Source organism: Oryctolagus cuniculus, chromosome 12 (genome assembly GCF_051225735.1).
Source record: "Oryctolagus cuniculus isolate XC-2025 breed Fujian yellow rabbit chromosome 12, ASM5122573v1, whole genome shotgun sequence".
Taxonomy (NCBI): domain Eukaryota; kingdom Metazoa; phylum Chordata; class Mammalia; order Lagomorpha; family Leporidae; genus Oryctolagus; species Oryctolagus cuniculus.
Genome location: NC_142878.1, coordinates 73,863,372 through 73,877,943, shown reverse-complemented (window position 1 = coordinate 73,877,943; position 14,572 = coordinate 73,863,372). Strand labels below are relative to the sequence as shown.

The window sequence follows — 14,572 nt, the reverse complement described above, 5'->3', positions numbered from 1 at the left end:
CATAAAGTATTCAGGCTTAAGAAGGAGGAAAATTCTAACACATGCTTTAACATGAATCAACCTTAAAGATACTATGCTAAGTGAAATAAGCCAGACACAAGCCAGAAATAAGCCAGACACAAGAGGACAAATAGTAAAGAATTCCACTTTTATAAGGAATCTCAAAGAGTCAAAGTCAGAGATATAAAGGGGTATGATAGTTACCGAGGGCTGGGGAGAAAGGGCAATTGGAGAGTTAGTGTTCAACAGGTAACAGAGTTTCAGATAGGGAGGATGAAAAAGTTCTAGAGATATATGGCAGTGATGGCTGCACAACAATGTGCATGTACTTAATGCCACTGAAGTATACAGTTAAAATCTTTAGAATATATTCTGAAAATCACACTCATCTGTGATAATAGGAAACACAATCTAAGAAATATAATACTTATAAGAGTTGATTTGTGTTCTGATTCTGAGATAGCTCAGAGGTTGCCTTTTCATAACTCTACAAACCTATAATGTCAACAACATGAAGTCTTAGCTTCTGTTCCAAGGTTTCTAGGGTAGAAGGCAGAGCAGCTTGAGAGTCTGACATTTTCACATTTTGCTTCACATCATTTGCGAAGGATAACCAGAGTTTGCCAAAGTCTTCAGTTGAGATTTTTAATGGTCTGAAAATAATTTTAAAAATTAGATTTACGTCCAAAAGAATGAAATGATTATAAACAAATACATTTCAAATGACTCATGGGAACAAAACATAGTCATTGTAAATCCAAGTCCCACAAAATTTATGATTTTAAGCCAAATATGATTAGAATACTTAATATCATCCTCCAACCTGATAAAAATACTGAAAGTAGGAGATATTACTAAATTGCAAATGCCTTTTCAATAAATCACTCAGTTCTTTCTTTTCTGAGAATTAGTCATCCCAGGACAATTTTTATCAAGTAATTTCATGAATCATTCAAAGATAATATAAAACTTTTCTTTCATGTATACTTTGGATTTGGGGATGATGACACACTCTATTAAAATCACTTAAAATTCTATACATATGAAAATATCCATCTGGGGCAGGCGAGTCAAACTACCACCTCAGATGTCTGCATACCACACTGGAGATCAGGTTTGAGTCCTAGCTACTCTACTTCTTATCCAACTTCCTGCTAATGTGCCTGAAAAGCAGCGAATGATGGCTCAAGTACCTGAGTCTCTGCCACCTACATGGAAGACCTGGATGGAGTTCCTGATTCCTGGCTTCAGCCTGCCCCAGCCCCAGCTGTTGCAGCCATTCGGGGGGTGAACCAGCAAATGTAAGACCTCTCTCTGTATCACTTTTTCAAATAAATTTTACAATAATGCAGCATTATTAGCAAATTAAGCCAAGAGAAAGTATTTTAACAAATACAGTTTTTAGGCAGTTCAAGAGGAGTGGGCATTTCATCTAGCAGGTTAAGATACCACATCCAATGGGCAATTCCCAGTTCCTGATTCCAGCGTCCTGCCACTGCAGCCCAAGGGAGGCAAAGCTGATGGCTCAGATAACTGAGTTTTTGCCACACCATGTGGGAGACCTTGCACTCCCAGTTCTCAGCTTCAGCCTCTGCCCAGCCCCAGCTGCTGCAGACATTTGGAGAGTGAAGCAGGAGATGGGAGCTCTGTTTCTTTAATAGGTAACTTTTTAAAAAATTGGTTCACAAGACTATAAAGATCAAACAGTTAACATCTGGTGTCTCGGGGGGTGGAAATACAGAAAACCTTTATATTTATATTTTTCCATAGTATTTGATTTTTAGCATATGTACTGGTTTACATAACATATTGGTTATGTATAATCAAGACAGAGATTTTTTATAGGTACAGAGAATTTAATTAATATACACAGAACTGTGTGTGTATGTATATTATACTATATATATTACTGTGTTGTATAGTTGTATATATTGTGCTTTTTTTTTTTTTTGACAGGCAGAGTTAGACAGTGAGAGAGAGAGAAAGAGAGAAAGGTCTTCCTTCCGTTGGTTCACCTCCCAAATGGCCGCCACGGCCGGCGTGCTGCGTCCAGCTAAAGCCAGAAGCCAGGTGCTTCCTCCTGGTCTCCCATGCGGTTGCAGGGTCCAAGCACTTGAGCCATCCTCCACTGCCTTCCTAGGCCACAGCAGAGAGCTGGACTGGAAGAGGAGCAACCAGGACAGAATCCGGTGCCCCAACCAGGACTAGAACCTGGGGTGCCAGCGCCGCAGGCAGAGGATTAGCCTAGTGAGCCGTGGCACCGGCCTACATTGTGCTTCTTTAGATTATAAATGCTCATCATGGGATATACCTTCATAGTTACAGAATGTAAGTTTTTTTCATGGCTGGGTCTCATATAGCACAGTGTACATAACAACTCTGAATAACTGACGTTTTTAAATAGGCTTTAATGGGCAGACACAAATCTTAGTATTGTAATATAAATAAGCAGATACATGGTTAAAATGTTTTGCACATGGGGCAAGCATTTGGCCTAGCAATTAGGACATGGTTGGGATGCCCACATCCCATATTGTGAGTGCCTGGGTTCAGGTCCAGCTTACCGCTGGTGGCAGCAGGTTATGACTCAAGTGGTTATGTCCCTGTCACTCACATGGGAGATCTGGAATGAATTTCCAGCTCCTGGCTTCAGTTTCGCACTGGCTCAGTCACTACAGCCATTTGGGGAGTGAAACAGTGCATGGGAACTCTCTTTCTGTTTATACATCTCTTTCCATCTCCCTGCCTCTCAAATAAATAAAAAGTTAAAATCTTTAAAAATACAGATAACTTATCAATACTCACTGGCATTCTGTACTATTGGTTCAAGCACCCTTCATTTTAAAAAGTTTCAATATATAAAACACATTTATAAAACTAAATGAGGCCAGCACCGTGGCTCACTAGGCTAATCCTCCGCCTTGCGGCGCCAGCACACTGGGTTCTAGTCCCGGTTGGGGCACCGGACTCTGTCCCGGTTGCTCCTCTTCCAGGCCAGCTCTCTGCTGTGGCCAGGGAGTGCAGTGGAGGATGGCCCAAGTCCTTGGGCCCTGCACCCCATGGGAGACCAGGAGAAGTACCTGGCTCCTGCCATCGGATCAGCGCGGTGCGCCGGCCGCAGCGTGCCGGCTGCAGCGTGCCGGCCGCGGCGGCCATTAGAGGGTGAACCAACGGCAAAGGAAGACCTTTCTCTCTCTCTCTCTCTCTCTCACTGTCCACTCTGTCAAAAAAAAATTTAAAAAAATAGGGCCGTGCCGCGGCTCACTAGGCTAATCCTCCGCCTAGCGGCGCCGGCACACCGGGTTCTAGTCCTGGTTGGGGCGCCGGATTCTGTCCTGGTTGCCCCTCTTCCAGGCCAGCTCTCTGCTGTGGCCAGGGAGTGCAGTGGAGGATGGCCCAGGTGCTTGGGCCCTGCACCCCATGGGAGACCAGGAAAAGCACCTGGCTCCTGGCTCCTGCCATCGGATCAGCGCGGTGCGCCGGCCGCGGCGGCCATTGGAGGGTGAACCAACGGCAAAAGGAAGACCTTTCTCTCTCTCTCACTGTCCACTCTGCCTGTCAAAAAAAAAAAAAAAAAAAAGCTGAATCATAATGAAAATATAACACATTAAAAAAAAAAAGCTGAATCATAATGAAAATATAACACATTAAAAAAATTAAAAAAAAATAAATAAATAAAAATAAAATAATAAAAAAAAAAAACTAAATGAGAGGGACCGGCACTGCGGCATAGCGAGTAAAGCTGCCGCTTGCAGTGTCAGCATCCCATATGGCGCCAGTTCGAGTTCCGGCTGCTCCACTTCCGATCCAGCTCTCTGCTGTGGCCTGGGAAAACAGTGGCCCAAGTGCTTGGGCCCTTGCACCCTGTGGGAGAGCCGGAAGAAACTGCTAGCTCCTGGCTTTGGATTGGCAGAGTTCTAGCCGTTACAGCCAACTGGGGAGTGAACCAGCAAATGGAAGATCTCTCTCTCTCTGCCTCTCCTTCTCTCTCTGTATAACTCTTTCAAATAAATAAATAACTCTTTAAAAAAAAAACTAAATGAGAGCTAAAGAGCAAAGATGTCACTTTTAGTTACTTTGGTAACACTGCACAGTACCTAGAATAATGCAAAACTTACTGTATGTTTAATAAAAGCTTAATAACTATGGTGAGTAACTTTATTACAGTTCTCTAAAGTATAATAGATTTTATTAAAGAATTAGTCAAATAAATAAAATACAAATGAGAGAAATTTAAAAGCTTAAAAAAGGCCGGCGCCGCGGCTCACTAGGCTAATCCTCCGCCTAGCGGCGCCGGCACACCAGGTTCTAGTCCCGGTCGGGGCGCCGGATTCTGTCCCGGTTGCCCCTCTTCCAGGCCAGCTCTCTGCTGTGGCCAGGGAGTGCAGTGGAGGATGGCCCAGGTGCTTGGGCCCTGCACCCCATGGGAGACCAGGAAAAGCACCTGGCTCCTGCCATCGGATCAGCACAGTGCGCCGGCCGCAGCGCGCCGGCCACGGTGGCCATTGGAGAGTGAACCAACGGCAAAGGAAGACCTTTCTCTCTGTCTCTCTCTCTCTCACTGTCCACTCTGCCTGTTTAAAAAAAAAAAAAAAAAAAAAAAAGCTTAAAAAAGAGTCAAGCAGGATCTGTGAAGTTATTTCAGCTTAAAAATCACTTTCTCTCAGCTCTTCCAGATCATCAACCACCCTAAACCTAAGTTGAGTCTCACATTATAATCTCTGGTTATATCATTTAATTTTCTCTTATGGCACAATTTGCAACTCCATATGCATTTATGTGGTTGTTCAATGTCTCTGCCCTAGACCAGAAGCTCCCTGAAGGTCAACAATGAATCTAGTTTTTAATTACTGTTATCCTTGGCACCTATAACAGTGCCTCTGTCCAGAAAAAAGGCTTAATGAATGAACAACTTGAATTGCTATTCCAGAAAGTACTTACCTAATGAAATCTAGTAGTGATAAGTTCACAGAAAATTCCAGCTGAGCAGAAAGAGTGTCTACCATTTGATAATTTACAAAACCACACAGGTTCCCTTGCATAAAAGGTTTCTCCATCTGCACACTGTATTGAAAGATTTTGGTATTTTCTGCTTCCGTGATAGGCAAACAGCATTCAGGCTGCTCAGTGATCTGTAAACAAAAAGATTGAAGAAGGGATCAAGGCTCTATATAAATACCAATTTTATATTTAACTTTATTAATTTATTAATTTAATGTAATATAAGTTAATGACAAACTATATTATAAAATGACTACCACTTCACTCACTCAGGTGATCACTGACATCATAAACCAAAGTGTCAATTGTTAAATCAACAACAGGAGTCACTGTGCACTTACTCCCTATGCTGGACCTCTCTCCTTAATGAGTTAACTATGAAAATTAATAGCCAGTGCCGCGGCTCACTAGGCTAATCCTCCGCCTTGTGGCGCCGGCACACTGGGTTCTAGTCCCGGTCGGGGCACCAGATTCTGTCCCGGTTGCCCCTCTTCCAGGCCAGCTCTCTGCTGTGGCCAGGGAGTGCAGTGGAGGATGGCCCAAGTGCTTGGGCCCTGCACCCCATGGGAGACCAAGAGAAGCACCTAGCTCCTGCCATCGGATCAGCACAGTGCGCCGGCCGCGGCGGCCATTGGAGGGTGAACCAACGGCAAAGGAAGACCTTTCTCTCTCTCTCTCTCCCTCTCTCTCTCACTGTCCACGCTGTCAAAAAAAAAAAGAAAAAAAGAAAAAAGAAAATTAATGGTAAAACTTGTCTTCAAACTGTACTTTATACTTTGTGTACCTGTGTAGGTGCAAATAGTTGAAATCTCTCCTTAGTAAACAGTTGGTCTTCTGCATATAAAGTCAATTTAAAATGAATCTTAATGGAAAATGGAATGGGAGAGGGAGTAGGAGGTGGTATGGGAGTGCAGGTGGGAGTGCAGGTATGGGGGGAAGAAACACTATATCCCTAAAACCTATACATATGAAGATTTGTATTTATTAAATAAAAACTTTCAAACAAACAAACAAAAAAAGATTCATTAGTATAGGTAATTAAAAATAGTACACAGGTCAAAATTATGTAACAATTGGCATTACATTTATTTATTTTTCTTAAAGAGATATGATATGATTTTGAAAGAGAAACAGAGAGGGAGAGATCCTCCATCCTCCAGTTCACTTCCCAAATGATGCAATAATCAGGACGGAGCTAGGCCAAAGCCAGAAATCAGAAGCTTCCCCCAGGTCTCCTACATGGGGGCAGGGGTCCAAGCACCTGGGCCATGCTCTGCTGCCCTCCTAGGCACACTTGTAGGGAGCTGGATCAGAAGCAGTGCAGCCAGAACTTGAATGGGCCCCCATATGGGATGCCAGCACTGTAGCCACAGCGCAGGCCCCTGGCACTACATTTAAAATCTCTGTATAGCCGGCGCTGCGGCTCACTAGGCTAATCCTCCTCCTAGCGGCGCCGGCACACCGGGTTCTAGTCCCGGTCGGGGCGCCGGATTCTGTCCCGGTTGCCCCTCTTCCAGGCCAGCCCTCTGCTGTGGCCAGGGAGTGCAGTGGAGGATGGCCCAAGTGCTTGGGCCCTGCACCCCATGGGAGACCAGGAAAAGCACCTAGCTCCTGGCTCCTGCCATCGGATCAGCGCGGTGCGCCGGACGCAGCGTGCCGGCCGCGGCGGCCATTGGAGGGTGAACCACCGGCAAAGGAAGACCTTTCTCTCTGTCTCTCTCTCTCACTGTCCACTCTGCCTGTCAAAAAAAAAAAAAAAAAATCTCTGTATAATTGCTCTTTTTTTTTTTTTTTTTTAATTTTTTGACAGGCAGAGTGGACAGTGAGAGAGAGAGAGACAGAGAGAAAGGTCTTCCTTTGCCGTTGGTTCACCCTCCAATGGCCGCCACAGCCGGTGCGCTGCGGCAGGCGCACCGCGCTGATCCGATGGCAGGAGCCAGGTGCTTTTCCTGGTCTCCCATGGGGTGCAAGGCCCAAGCACTTGGGCCATCCTCCACTGCACTGCTTTTTTAAAAAAGATTATAAAATGCTAGCCAGTAGTTCTCAAGCCTGGATGGCACCAGATTTCTGAAGCTGGAGGAGCTTAAAAAACCAAGACAGATGATGCCTTCCCCTTGCATTCTCCATGCTTTACACAAGGTACAGGGCTCGAGTTCAAGCAACGGGACTGGGTTGGGTTTCATTTTGTTAAGTTCCACAGGTGATTCTAATGCACATCCAGTCAGAAGCTTCTGTCCTGGCCAGTGACTCATACAATACCTCAGTCAATACATTCTAGCTCACAGAAGAAACTGGGTCAGTTTTGTGGAAAATGGATACACTGGTCAAATCTCATTATATCCACCAAGGACATACACATGACAAAACAATCAACATACCTCCAAAAACCACAACAGCAGTCCCTTGGAGGAGGGAATAAAAAACAGAACTGACACCTGAGCACACAGTAAATTGGTGAGAGAAAAAAAGTAGACAGTAATACATTTATTTTTCAATATTCTTATTCCCCAATGTTCTACTTTGTTCTGTTAAATAATTTGAGAACTTCCTTTTACTGTTTATAACAAGAGTGAATCAGACATGTAATGAATATGGGAAAAGAGATCACAAAATATACACTGAACATAATTCAGCAGGACTCACATGTGCCATATATTGCTATAAGCAGGTTTACAGAAATTAACTCACTGACCCCTACAGCAACAGGTACCTACTTTCAGTAACTCATTTTGAACATGAGGAAACTGAGGCACAAAGCAGTTAAATAACTTGACCATGTAACACAGTTTATAAGTTGCAGAAGCAGGATTGAAACAGGCAGTATAAGTCAAAATCCATCATTCTTACGGCGAGCGCAGTGGCATACCAGGTAAAGCTACCACCTGCAATGCCAGCATCCCATATGGGTGTCGGTTCAAGTCCCGGCTGCTCCACTTCCAATCCAGCTCTCTGCTATGACCTGGGAAAGCAGTAGAAGATGGCCCAAGTCCTTGGGCCCCTAAACTCTCGTGGGAGACCTAGAAGAAGCTCCTGGCTCCTGGCTTTGGATCAGCCCACTCTGGTTGTGGTGGCCATTTAGGCAGTGAACCGGCGGGTGGAAGACTTCACTCTATCTCTGCCTCTGCCTCTCTCTAACTCTGCCTTTCAAATAAATAAGTCTTTAAAAAAAAAAAAAAAAAGCAAGCCAGCATTCTTTACTGTGCTTTATAAAAACTCACTTTATATCTATGGCCTTCTCCAATACAATCTGTATTATCTTCCTTTCTTTATCTCTTCTGAATAATTTGTCACTAAATGAAAATTAAAAAAAAAATCCTTTCCACTTTTTACTTGTTTTTATTAAGGAAATAAGAAGGATATGGAAGCAATTTATAAAACATCAAGGGGCTGGCGCTGTGATACACAGTGGGTAAAGATGTCACCTTTGTGCTGGCATCCCATATGGGCGTCAGTCTCAGCTGCTCCACTTCCAATCCAGCTCTCTGCTATGGCCTGGGAAAGCAATAGAAGATGGCCCAAGTGCTTGGGCCCCTGCACCCACGTGGGAGACCAGGAAGAAGCACCTGGCTCCTGATTTTGGATCGGCCCAGCTCCAGCCATTGTGGCCATTTGGAGAGTGAACCAATGGATGGAAGACCTCTCTCTCTCTTTCTCTGCGCCACTGTCTCTTTGTAGTTCTGCCTTTCAAATAAATAAATAAATCTTAAAAAAATAAAAAAGGAATTCTTAAAAATAAATCAGAAGAATCAATAGCAGAAACATTAAGTAAGTCCATTTAAGGCAGCAATGACAAACTATTCATTCTCTTACCTTGAAATTTTCTGTAGGAAAAATTTCTAAATTAGCACTTTTCAATTCTGTACTACTCTTATTCGTGACTAACCAGACCACCAATAAACAGTCATCTTTGTAAATTTTGTGAGAAGACACTGATATGGTTTCATTATCACAGATCTCCATACAATCTGAATTTAAGGATTCAGCAGTTTCATCCAACAAAGACGATGCTAAAGAGATTTCCTTGGCAAATGAGACGGTAGTACATGGAGAAGGGCGAAAAATTTCCATGTTGCTATCAGCAAACAAAGACGGTGTAGACAGGCTGCAATTCGAGAGTTTCTCAACCAAGGGCAGTTCTGTCAATGACTCAGGATCCAAAAGTTCTGAGCTGAGAGAAAACTTCTTCAATTCTTTGTCTCCTCTATCCTGCAAAGTATTCAAATAATCTTCTTCATATGCCACATTTGGCAAAGAACTAAAGGAGGAACAAGTCACATTGTAAGCACTGGTTGTTTCTTCACTTTTGGATTCCTTAACTTTTGATTTCCTTCTGAACTTGTGAGAGACAGTATCTGCTTTTCCCAACTATAAAAATAAAGCATAATGATAGCATAAAAAGAAACAATTCTACTATTCTTGAGTGTTGAACATTCTTCTATAATTTCAAATGAGCAACTTGCTTGCTAATGTTCTATCAAGCACATATTAACAAAAAATCAGAGTTGAACAAAACGCTAAGTCCTAAAATTCTGACAGCTAAGTAACTCTGAACTATTAGCTAATTCTTATTCCTCATTAAAACCCCATAAAATCAGAGAAAGAAATAAGGTCAAAAAGTCAGTTGTGAACAATTCTAAAAACTTGTTAGATTTCAAACTATAGGAGACATTAGAAACAGAAATCTAGCCATTTTTTGAGTTTCCAGCTGTGTCTTGTAGAAACCTAAGTTACCCGTAAATATAAGAATGTCCCAAACTCTGTTTTAGTAATCTATAATAATTTTATTTCACAGCCTATGAGTTAATAAGTAGGGGGGGAAAATGGGTTTTACTTCAAGAATCAATCAGCATGGGCTGATAGAACACTCAGCAGGAAAGAATTCCATGACTGGTAATGCGTGTCACAGACTCAGGAGACAGGAAGACAAACTTGCCTTCCTTGATCTAAACTTCTAAGGAACAATCTGTGAATTTACGTAAGAGCAGTGGTAAAAGTGATCCCTTGCCTGCCAAAGTTCTGTCTAGAATTGCTGCAGCAAACAGCACTACTTGGTCCACATCTCCAATCTCTGTAGGCAACACAGCCGGGCCAGCCTTCTCATGACTGGTTAACCAGAATTCTAGTTCCCTTCTCATATCCTCTCCATCCCCTCAAGCCCCAACAACTTGTTCCAAATTTGAGTTTGTTTCTTACCTCCCAATTCAGAAGTCATCTAACAAGAACCAACATGCCATTAACCAATAAACAAAAACGAGAGAAAGGTAGGCAGGAAGGGATAAAGTATTTCCTTTTATTTTTTTCCCCCAGTAGTTACAGGACTCAAAGCAGATGTGTATTAGACTACTTGGTACTGTTCCTCAGCTCACTACTGCTCTGTTCTTTCTTTGTATTTTCTTTCTCTTTCATTTTGGATAGTTTCCCTTACTTTGTCTTCAAGGTTAATGATTCTTTTTTTTTTTTTTTTAAGATTTATTTATTATATGAAAGGCAGAGTTACACAGAGAGGGGGAGACACAAAAAGATAACAAGATCTTCCATCTGCTGGTTCACTTCCCAAATGTCTGCAACAGCTGTGGCTGTGCAAGGTTGCAGACATGAGCCAGGAATTCCATCCAGGTCTCCCACATGGGTGGCAGTAGCCCAGGCATTTGAGCCATCATCCACTGCTTTCCAAGATGCATTAGCAGGAAGCAGGATCAGATGTGGAGCAGTGAGGACTCAAACCAATGCCCATATGGGATGCTGGCATTGCAGGTGGTGGCTCAAGCCACTGTACCACAGTACCAGCCCCAGTGATCTGTTTTTCTGCACTAGTCAATATGCTGTTAATCAGGAGCTATACAGGCTAGAAGACACTGTAGTAGCATCTTTGTTAAAATACTTCAAGTAAAGGGGAACATTTAGCCTAGTGGTTAATATACCCATATCCTGCCATCAGAATTCCTGGGTTCAAGTTCTGGCTCCAGTACCTGACTTCTGCTTCCTGCTAATGCAGACCCTGGGAGGCAGTGGTGATGGCACAAGTGTGGCAGACCTGGATTGCATTCCCAGCTCCTGGCTCCAGCTCTGACCCAGTCCCAGCCATTGCAGGCATTTGAGGAGTAACCACTAGATGGGGGTGCTTACACTCCTCTCCTTGCTTTCTCTCCCCCCCCCCCACCCTCACCACACCCCATCTCTCTTCCTTTCAAAAACAGAATTAAAACTAAATAACTAAAAAGAAGTATTTAAGAAAAGCATTTCATACCCAGAGAAAGTATCTTTAGAAAATGAAGACAACGGCCGGCGCCGTGGCTCACTAGGCTAATCCTCCTCCTAGCGACGCCAGCACACCGGGTTCTAGTCCCGGTTGGGGCGCGGGATTCTGTCCCGGTTGCCCCTCTTCCAGGCCAGCTCTCTGCTGTGGCCAGGGAGTGCAGTGGAGGATGGCCCAGGTGCTTGGGCCCTGCACCCCATGGGAGACCAGGAAAAGCACCTGGCTCCTGGCTCCTGCCATCGGATCAGCGCGGTGCGCCAGCCGCAGCGCGCTGGCCGCGGCGGCCATTGGAAGGTGAACCAACGGCAAAGGAAGACCTTTCTCTCTGTGGCACAGCAGGTTAAGCTGCCACTTATGACGTTAGCATCCCAAATCACAGTGCTAGTTTGAGTCCCAGCTGCTCTGCTTCTGATTCAGCTTTTTACTAACTCAACTAGGAAGGAAGCAGAAGATGGCCCAAGAACTCGGGCCCCTGCCACTCACCTGGATGGCCAGGATGGGCTCTATTCTGGCCCAGACCTGACTATTGTGGCTACTTAGGGAGTAAACTAGCACATGAAAAATCTCACTTTGTCTCGCCTTCTCTTTCTGTTGCTCTGCCTTTCAAATAAGTATTTAAAAAAAAAAAAAGTAAAAGTGAAAAAAATAATAAATTTTTAAATAAATCTTGACCCTTACAGTGAACTACAGTACATAAGATTAACTCAAAACAGATCAGAGACCTAAAAGTAAAAGCCAGTTTAAACGAAACACCTCAACTTAGCCTTGATCTATGTGACTGGGAACCTCAAACACTAGAAAAATCAATAAGGCACTGGACACCTGGAGAAGTGCTCTAACAAAGGGCATGATACAGAAGGAGCACACTGGTTAGTCCCAGTCCTGTCTGCTTTGGCCCAGGGACAGAGGGAAAGCTGCAGCTGAGGGTAACAGCACACATGTTTATTTGACATCATTATTAGCTTCTCCACATTCTGCATGAAGTCATCTGAGTTACAACACAGTTCCTCACCGAATTCAGGGTCCCCAAAAACAGGGAAACAGATTTTTTTTTCATTCAGTTTTAGCTGGGCAGGGGAGGCTTAAGGAGGAACCCAAAAAGGATTTAGTGTAATTAACTTAATAGAAAAAAAAATCCTCATTATTTCTGACTTCAAGCTCATCACATACACACACACAAAAAAAAAAAAAAAAAAAAATTCGACATTAACTTGTCACTCTGAATGCTCTCCTGAGGAAAGAAACCTAACTTGAACACTATGCCCTTGTTAGAAAGACAGGACTCCTCTGTACCAGCAACCAGGTTCACAGATGAGGGCCCCATGAGCCTGGAATACTCCAACCTGGTAGTGCTCACCAGGCATTCAGTGGAAGTCCCTCACCACAGCCTGCCAGAACAAATCAAAGACCCCAAATCAGGCCCTGTATTGCTGACCTGCAAATGCTAAGACAATATTAAGACATGATTATTAATACTTCTAGGTTGTTTTTTCTTGAAAGAATACTAAGTGACATAAAAATGGGATCTAGACTGGTGAGTCTAGAAAAGGAGTGCAGCATGGCACACCATCTGGCCTGCTGTTAACAGGGACAGAGGGAAACTCCACCAAGGAAGGAGGAGGAAGATCAACGAACTGTGATGTGGCTCTAATCACAGCTGTGTACCAGGGGGGTTCCTCAGTCCACCAAAACAGGGGAGTATATGGTGTTCCCAAATGCTCAAAAATAACAGCTATTCTCCCCTGCAATTTTTCATTGTTTTATTATAAAAATAATATATTGGCATAAAGTTTTGAAAATATTAATTCTAAAATCTGAGCATAATTATTGGCAGTATTATTAAAATATCTTTCAACCTCATCATATTTTTATCTTCTGAACAGTTATAAACAAGGTATAAATAAAACTTTACACAATATGTTTTTAATATATAAGTATTTTCTTTTAAAAAATTGTACTTATATTTATTTTTTTGAGAGGCAGTGACACAGACACACAGAGAAAGAGCTCCCATATGCTGGTTCACTCCCCAAATGTCTGCCATGGCCAGGGCGAAGCCAGGACTGTAGCCAGGATCCAGGAGCCAGGAACACAATCCAGGTCTCCCATGAAAATGGCAGGAACCCAATTACTTGAGCCATAAACACTGCTTCCCAGGGACTACATGGCAGGAAGCTACAGCTAGGAGCTGGACCACTAGGCTAGACACCCACTCCACAAGTATCTTTTTTTCATTCTGCAATGCAATATTTATCATTTTTAGTGCCTAAATGGTATTCTGAAACCATAATTTATATAACTATTTTACTGTTATGCCTCTAAAATGACTCAGTTTTTATTATTAAAAATACCATTTTGAAGCATATTTTTTCAAAAATACAGCAATATTGTGACTATTATTGACAACACTTCAATTAAGCCCCCCTCCCTCTGAGAACTCTCCCATCTACCCACAGAGGTGAGAGTTCCGTAGTTACACTGGTAACTTCATTTGAACCCTGACCCTTGCCCTAGTCAACTGGAACAAAGAGAACATCTTTGTTCCAAGTTCACTGGACTTTATGTTTCAGGGAGAGAAAAGGTGTGTCACTCACTAGTGGCACTGGAGCTAAGAGATGATGAGGAGTGAAAGCTGGGGAAGCCAATTCTCACCAAGTAGACAGATGAGAGCCAGGAGCTTTTCTAGAGTCAGTTTTGTTTATAAACAGAGAACACAGATTCTTAAAGGGATATAACTGATCACTTACCAAGTTGACTGAACTTTCCGATCCTAGTCCAACAAACAATGATGATGCCAACAGCTGCTTTTCCTTCTCCTCTTTAGTCTGGGTAAGGACTTGAGATTGATCCTTTTTTGTTACAGCTTGATCCACATTCTCCATTATGGTGGTCTCTTGAGGAACAGGAGCTTCAGTTTCATCACCAGTTTTATTCTCCTTCTTGGGCAGGTAGCCCTCTTTTCCCCACAATTTCTTTATACCTTCCAGCTTCAAACTGCTTGTTCTAAGTAGATTAATAATGAAATAAAGTCAATGTAAATAATAACTACTAATTAGTCACTACATTGAGGTATTGAAAAATACATCATTGTTCATGACCTTTTAGGAACAGCTCTCACATTGAACTCTAAATGGTCAAAAGTAAAGCCTGAATCTCTAGATTTCATTTTAGTCATAGTCAATCTCCCCCTACACTCCAGCCAAATGATTTAAAGGCAGCAGTTCTCTAGACTAAGGTAAAATTTTCAGGTCACTAATTTTCACTTAATTGTTTTGAATAAGTTGAACAAAAATAAATCAGTTCTTTACTCATTCA

At 42.8% G+C, this 14,572-nt stretch overlaps 1 protein-coding gene across 5 annotated transcripts in view; it reads right to left on the bottom strand.

Moving 5' to 3' along the window:
* The window catches only part of AP4E1 (adaptor related protein complex 4 subunit epsilon 1), an 83,905-nt gene that overhangs the window by 3,546 nt on the left and 65,787 nt on the right, over nt 1-14,572 (bottom strand). For 4 of the 5 annotated variants that reach the window (XM_070054200.2, XM_089310341.1, XM_089310340.1 and 1 more), the window contains 4 exons: nt 14,005-14,260; nt 8,812-9,366; nt 4,942-5,132; nt 496-653 (listed from right to left, as the gene is read on the bottom strand). In XM_070054200.2, the coding sequence (XP_069910301.2) occupies nt 496-653; nt 4,942-5,132; nt 8,812-9,366; nt 14,005-14,260 (1,160 nt within the window). The remainder of the gene's footprint in view (nt 1-495; nt 654-4,941; nt 5,133-8,811; nt 9,367-14,004; nt 14,261-14,572) is intronic. The other variant, XM_070054202.2, reaches the window with a different exon arrangement.